Consider the following 7,824-nt stretch of genomic DNA (forward strand, 5'->3'; position numbering starts at 1 on the left):
CTCTCTGTATGATCTCGGTGCCTTGCATCAACCCGCAATCCTTACCTGCCAGACCATGGAAGCACCGTGCCGTGGTGGTTCCGGCTCGGCCATTGGAAGAAATTTCCAGTCCCCGATTTCCCCACGGGGACTCTGTCGTCTGGGGAGGTGTACTCCAGAAGTGTACTGTGATCGGCGGCTGAGCTTGGGGCGCTTGCATCATTCGTGCCAGACCCCGACTCCAGATTGCTGACCCGCATGGCAAGCAAATGAGATAGGCTGCGATCCCTGTATTTGGCGAGTGGAGTGTCTACCACAGAAGTCGGTGGCCATTCGTTTGATTTCCTATGGTCGTCGCGGTGTCACCCGCCAGATTCGGCCGCGATGTGCGAGCGGTTGCTCCCGCCATATTTAGACATGTGCTAGTCCCCTCGCCTTTTTGCGTTTACAATCTATTCTCTTTCTCTCTCTTCCGATCATCTGCCAAGTTCCGGCTGTAACTCTCTCATTTGCAAGTACTCCGAGGGTCTTGGCTACTATGGCGGCTGAACGACAGCCTCTCGATGCACTGGCAAGCTCGCCGGACGTCGAAGAGCACATGAGTATCGGACGTTACATATCCACGCGAATTTCCTCTTTGGTGCCTCCAATGAACCCGGCGCCCAACCCTTTCAAAGCTTTGACATTGCTCAACCGGACCCAGTGGCTCAACTTCACGGTATGTCGATTCTCACAGGGCTGATACAGAACAACCTTAGAGGACTTGGCTAACTATGGCACCTATCCTACAGGTCGCATTTGCAGGCTGGTCGTGGGATGCTTTCGATTTTTTTACTGTCTCACTTACCACTTCAGAGCTCGCTAAGTCTTTCGATAAATCCGTCACTGACATCACCTGGGGAATTACCCTGGTGCTGATGCTTCGATCTGTTGGCGCGATTGGATTTGGAATTGCCTCCGATCGATGGGGCCGCAAGTGGCCATTTATCTTCAACCAGCTGCTCTTCGTTGTCCTCGAACTGGGTGCTGGCTTTTGCCAAACATACAAACAATTCCTAGCTTGTCGTGCCTTGTTCGGCATTGCTATGGGTGGTTTGTACGGTAATGCCGCTGCCACAGCGTTGGAAGATTGCCCACCAGAAGCCCGCGGTATCATTTCGGGACTTTTGCAGCAAGGTTATGCCTTTGGATATCTACTTGCGACGGCTTTTGCCCGAGCGCTTGTTGATACTACCCCACATGGCTGGCGGCCATTGTATTGGTTTGCGGCTTGCCCACCTGTCTTGATTATCATCTTCCGGATGTTCCTAGGCGAAACCGAGACATTCCAGCGGCGCCAGGAAGCGCGGATGGAAGTACGCGGGGGTGTTGCGGCATCGTTCATGTCAGAAGGCAAGGTTGCACTGAAGCGGCATTGGATGATGCTCATATACCTGGTTCTACTGATGGCTGGATTCAATTTTATGGTATGCGATATACATGCTTTGTATTCGAAGTATCAAAGTTAAAATGCTAACGTCGAATCTAGTCGCACGGATCTCAGGACCTTTACCCAACCATGCTGGAGAAGCAGTTCAACTTCTCGAAAGATGCAGTTACAGTAACACAAGTCGTCGCCAATCTGGGCGCATTGTCAGGTGGCATTCTCTGCGGCTGGGCTAGTCAAATCTTCGGTCGACGATTCTCGATCATCGTGATCTCCATTATAGGCGGCGCCCTACTCTATCCCTACACATTTGTTGAGAACAAGAATGTCATCGCCGCTGCCTACTTCGAACAATTCATGGTTCAGGGCGCATGGGGTGTCATCCCCATCCATTTGATGGAGCTCTCCCCCGGCGCTATCCGTACCTTCGCCGTCGGCACCGCTTACCAGCTCGGTAACCTCGTCTCCTCGGCCAGTTCGACCATTGAGTCTACCATCGGCGAGCGTTTCCCGCTGCCACCTACCGAAGAAGCGAAGGATCGCTACGAGTACGGCAAGGTAATCTGCATCTTCATGGGCTGCGTCTATGCCTATGTCATCCTGGTTACCATTGCCGGACCGGAGCGGCTGGGTCGCAACTTCGACGCTGAGCATGACTCCGACCTTCAGGAGGTCGCTGCTCAGCGTGGTACGACCAAGGAAGGCTTCGGGGATGATCCCGAGAAGGCGACGGCTGCGTCGTAAGCTCTGTCTCATCTCGCCCAAGAGCAGATGTGATACCTGGTGACCCGCGCAATTGCGCGATGATTGATGATTTCTTGGGAGAAAGGGAAATTTGAGATGAGATATTGCAATGAATCCAATTTTCAACAGCTTACTTTGTACATACCGGAGGTCGAGCTTGGTAGACTGCTTCGCTTGGAGAGTCTAACTGGCCTGTCAATAATTAGAAGGAGGTTAGTAGGTCTTTTAATAGCATTGGTTCACTTTCGCTTAATAGGTAGTCAAGAATCCGAATCTGCTTAATTGGTAATGCTCATTCTGACTCGTAGGCCAGTCTTAGGGTTGAAGGGTATCGTCATATTCATGTTTGGGTGAGAGAGGGAGTAAGTAAATAGCAGAGTACCAACCTTTGATGATCCTCTCCTTATATGGTGCCGATGAGCCCTAATCCTCATAGTGCATATTCAGTGCACGCTCAGTGTATGCTCACTGAACGTGCACTATACTCTGAGCGTACTCTGAGAATACTATCAGTGTATATAAAACTATGAGTGTACTCTGACTATAATCTGAACGATCATTCAGTGAGAGATACAACTCAGGGGTAGAACAAAAACACAGTAAGCGTGAGATCTGGCGTGAACGGGGGTTGTCAAGCCTCTTTATAAAGCACGGACTCAGCCTTTCAGCCTAAACCCCGCACTTGTACACAATTCTAGCCCTGGAGCTGGGTTTTGATTAGCAAATTGAAACAAGTTGACAATAGGCTAGGACTAGGATAGTGTTAATCATGACATGGTTGGCTATATCGAGTTGTTGCGTGGATGCATCTATAGATACGGAGTCCGCTATAATGTTCTTAGGGTTGTCACGCCATTCCCCTAGATAACCGAGTGATCTGGGCTCTTGATCAACCGGAACCTGTAGCTTCTAGGGGATTTCTGTTGTTCTTTTGAGGGATTTGTCCAACCCAAGGTCCTTAAGGTGGTTTCAAAGCTATTGGACGGAATCTAAATTGGACTGATGTCAGCGCGTCCCTACATGTCCACTGGGCATCACTAATTTGCAGTATCACCACCATTAAGAAACCTTTTGACCATGATTGACATCAATAAGCACTGGCTTGGTCTGACTATGTGACATACGCGTCCTGCAGGAACATTGTCATGGGGGTACACGGTTGCCTGCTGTATCCCATTGTAGATCGGCTCTATACCAGAGCTCCCAAAGAGGGGATTTGCCCGTATCTCATCTAATCTACTGTTTCCCAGAGATGTCATATAGGCACTTGGCAGACAAGGCTTGTCTTGATCATGGCTTCCAGTATGTACCTAGGGCATATCCCGGTACTCCGTACTCCGTACATGTAGTAGGTACTGGAGGAGGGTTCATTGCCAAGGCTGTTATGCCGATTGCGTCCAGAAGCAAAAAAAACACAAAAAACAGGAAATGGGCATTTCGACCCCGGTGAAAGATTTGATTCTAATGAATAAAGCCGAATCCCTCAGTTGAAAGACCCTGACACTTGGACTATTGTACCCACAAAAAAGCCCACAGTCAGGGACACAAGGGACACTTTCTCTCCGCCAAGGCCCAGACAAACCTCCAACCGCCCCGGCTTCCATTCTTGTCCTCTCCATTCTCACCCCTTCCCTTCCCCTCCTCGTTCCTTACTCTCTAAGGGTTTCTTGCGAGGTTTAGCCCCCTGCGCCAAGAACCTCGGTTTCTCTGTGTGCTGGATGAAGCCCCGGCTCCGCTTTCTCCAATGCACAGACGCTCGTCCGGCTCCCCTGTCGAGGACGAAGATTCCTCGGTCTCCCGGACAGACGATCATGGGCCCAACGCCATTGACGAAAAAACGCGATCTCAAATAGCTAGGCGCGGCACCAGCTTTGACCTTCGCCGCGACGGCAGCGCGACACCGCGCTCCCGGAATTCGAGCATGTGGCGCACCTCGTCCTCCCAACCTTCCAACGATACCAAAACGATGCCATTGGGTTCCCCTCGACTTCCGATGGAAGCACCCTCACCTGAGGGCCGTCGTGCCCGACAATCTCGCCTGCGCAGTCCATGGTCCTGCTCCATCTTGACAGCCTTCACGACCTGTGTCGCTGTCGCGATCTTGGTTTCCATTGTCACATCGTTCGCCGGTCGGCAAGTCGGCGGAGATGGTTGCGGCGTTCCGATGATGAGTCCGACGTTTATTCGCATGTTGGAATTTGATACAGAACATACCCGCTTCGCAAGCAAATACAACCTCTTTGTGTACCGGGAGGAAGGCGTGGATCCTTACACTCAGGATAACATCGGGGTACGGTGACTCGGACTGGGTGGAGGCGCTTATGAATTTTCTTTGCTGACTCGTGTGGTTTAGTTAAATGGCGTGCCAGTTCTGTTCTTGCCCGGAAACGCTGGCAGTTACCGCCAAGTCCGCTCCTTGGCCGCCGAGGCCTCGCGACATTACTATGATGCGGTTCGACACGACGAACACCGACATGCGGCCGGAACGCGAAGCTTGGACTTTTTCATGGTGGATTTCAACGAGGATATGGCGGCGTTCCATGGACAAACGTTGTTGGATCAAGCGGAGTATGTCAACGAGGCGATTTCATATATTTTGTCACTATACCACGACCCGCGACGCACCCGCCGAGACCCAGGGTTACCGGACCCCAGCGCAGTGATTCTGATCGGGCATTCTATGGGTGGGATCGTCGCACGAACCGCCCTGACTATGGCCAACTACCAAGCCAACTCGGTTAACACGATCATCACCATGTCTGCCCCTCACGCCAAACCACCCGTCTCCTTCGATTCCGATATAGTTCACACCTATAAACAAATCAACGACTACTGGCGTGACGCATATGCGCAGACTTGGGCCAACAACAACCCATTATGGCATGTGACTCTCATTTCCATTGCCGGCGGTGCGCGAGACACGGTGGTCCCCTCCGACTATGCCAGTATCTCCTCCCTTGTTCCCGCGACACATGGATTCACCGTTTTCACTTCTTCGATTCCGGATGTTTGGATTGGAATGGATCATCTGTCGATTACTTGGTGCGACCAGTTCCGCAAGGCAATTATCAAATCCCTATTTGAGATTGTCGACACCCGACGCCCTACACAAACCAAACCGCGAGCAGAACGGATGCGTGTGCTGAAGCGGTGGTATTTGACTGGCATGGAGGATGTGGCTGAGCGTACTCTGCCTCAAAAGGAAGCAAATACCCTTTTGACACTCGAGGACAATGCAAACACGATCCTTTCACAGGGTCAGAGACTGATCTTGCGTGAACTGGGTCTACAACATGGCCCTGACGTTCGTCTTTTACCAATCCCTCCCCAGGGTGTTTCCGGTAAAAAGTTCACACTGCTCACAGACCAATCGCTCGATAAGAATGGTAATGTCGAGGTTCTTTTCTGCAGCGTGTTTCCACTATCGAACGGCCGTGTAACCAACTTCCCCTTGAATTTGGATTTCTCCGGTGGCACCGTGGGCTCGACCCGTTTGGCTTGCAAGAGCGCGGCTGAAGACAGCATTCATTTGCCTGCCTCGACCCTTTCGTCCAAACATGCCTACGATCGTGCTGCGCCGTTCTCGTATCTCCAATATGATCTGGAAGGCTTAGCAGAGCATCAATTCGTTGCTGTTGTGGATAAGGCCAATATTCCGACTTCAGGCTTCGTTATCGCCGAGTTCTCGGACAGCTCAGATGCGATGATTAAGGCCAAGGTGGGATTAGGCGGCCTGCTCAGTGCTGGCCTAAAGGTGCGGCTACCTGCCAACCGACCTATGCTCACGGAGGTGAAGATCCCCGCACTGTACTCCAGTCTGCTGGACTACCGATTGAAGATCACTCGCCATCCCCAGAAGGAGGAGCTGTTCGCTCCCTTGCTCCGACAATCCGTCTCTGACCCTCATGAATCGAAGTTCTTCGTCAATGTCAATGACGTTAACGTGAACTTGCACGGCGTGGCACCGTTCATGCCCCCTGCGATCAGCGAGCAAGCTGCTCTCGGGGGCGTTTCCTTCCATCTGTGGACAGACCCCAGCTCTGGCTCAACAGTCGATATCTCTCTCCAAGTTGACCTTACTAGCAGTCTTGGCGAGTTAGTGATGCGATATCGAACCATTTTCGCGGCATTCCCATTGCTTGTCGTTGCCCTTGTCCTCCGCAAGCAGTTCCAAGTCTACGATGAGTCCGGTTACTTCATTCCCTTCACTGATGGCCTTGACCGTGCGTTGCGATCTTCCTTCCCGCTTCTGCTGGTGGCAATGTCGTTGCTCGCCTCCTCCCTGGCTACTTCTAAAGCTCTGCCCCAAACGGACGAGACCCTCCATTGGCGCACCAACTCGACTGAGACTCCCATCGACTTCACTAAGAATGATCTCTTGCTTGGTTCGCAGGATGCATTCTTCTGGTTCCTTGTCCCGGTATTTGGTCTTGTCAGTGTTGGTGTCTGTGTGATCGTCAACTATCTTGCCCTTGCCCTCGTGAACATCATCTCCTGTGTCTACGGGGTGCTCCACAGCAAGTCGGGCTATATCCGACGAGAGGACCGGGGAAATCTCCCAATCTTCCACATGCCCACACCTCGCCGCCGTATCATTCACACTGCTATCCTCTTGGTCCTTGTCTCGACTGTTATCCCCTATCAGTTCGCCTACATGGTCGCCTGCATTGTGCAACTAGCCACCTGCGTGCGGGCACAATGGCACGCCAAGGAAACCAGATCCACTTCGCACCTGAACTTCGGCAACTACGCGCACTCCATCTTAATCCTGATGTTGTGGATCCTGCCCATCAACGTGCTAGTCCTCCTGGTCTGGGCCCACAATCTTGTTGTGCACTGGTTCATGCCTTTCTCGTCCCACCATAATGTGTTATCCATCATGCCTTTCCTTATTCTCGTCGAGACTATGACCAGTGGTGCTATGATCCCGCGCATCACAACTAGGTATGTCCCGATTCTATTTTCGACTCACGAGTCCCAAGCTAACCATTCACCTCTCTCCCTCAGATTCAGACACGTCACCTCCATAATCTTCCTCGCCATCGCCATCTACTCGGCGATCTATGGTGTCTCCTATGCGTATCTCCTCCATCACCTCGCCAACCTCCTCGCAGCCTGGTTCGTCGGGATTTATCTATTCGGCAACAATTTCTCCTTCCGCCGTCTATGGCGTATCATCGATGGCGATGAAAGTCCCTCCGAAACGGGGAGCAGTCACGTTAAGAAGAAGCCATGAAAGCTTATCACATCTGTTCTGATTCTTGTTATGCTTGTTTGAATGGCCTTTTTTTCATGGGCCACGGAGTTGCGCCGCGCATATGGGTCTGGAGTTACGAGCGTTTTGACCTTTTTGTACAGACACCGGGGGGGTTTTTTCTTTTCCCCAAGGATTAGAGGCATATCGATGTCTTCATCTCTTCCTGCCTTCCCCCTCCCAATCCTTCACTCCTTTACCCTCACCACTTTGTCACGACTGCTAAGACCACAATTCTCTTTGTGAGGAGGGACGGGGAGTTGTGATCCTACTCGACGCTCGCACTTCGACCAGACTTAATCTTTTCCTGATCGGGCTGTTTTGAAGAAGTCTTGTATATACCCCCGGAGTGTGTTTCTCTGTTTCTGCTTCGTTTTATTATTTGACCACGATCTGGACATAGAATTGCGGGATGCGAGGG

General features: G+C 51.7%; 2 protein-coding genes across 2 annotated transcripts; both read left to right on the forward strand.

The window, feature by feature from the left end:
* Positions 1-517: 517 nt before the first annotated feature.
* Positions 518-2,149, forward strand: N7457_001394 (sugar transporter family protein; the record flags this gene model as incomplete). Its single annotated transcript, XM_057172440.1, has 3 exons — positions 518-697; positions 771-1,445; positions 1,508-2,149. 3 exons carry the CDS (start codon positions 518-520, stop codon positions 2,147-2,149), a joined length of 1,497 nt encoding a protein of 498 aa, XP_057036343.1.
* A 1,744-nt stretch (positions 2,150-3,893) lies between these two features.
* Positions 3,894-7,385, forward strand: N7457_001395 (GPI inositol-deacylase; the record flags this gene model as incomplete). The annotated part of the gene is made up of 3 exons (XM_057172441.1): positions 3,894-4,439; positions 4,503-7,093; positions 7,157-7,385. The coding sequence occupies 3 exons, from the start codon at positions 3,894-3,896 to the stop codon at positions 7,383-7,385; spliced, it is 3,366 nt and encodes a 1,121-aa protein (XP_057036344.1).
* Positions 7,386-7,824: the final 439 nt, after the last annotated feature.

Source organism: Penicillium paradoxum, assembly GCF_028828445.1.
Source record: "Penicillium paradoxum strain IBT 22861 chromosome Unknown utg000002l_segment0_segment0, whole genome shotgun sequence".
Taxonomy (NCBI): domain Eukaryota; kingdom Fungi; phylum Ascomycota; class Eurotiomycetes; order Eurotiales; family Aspergillaceae; genus Penicillium; species Penicillium paradoxum.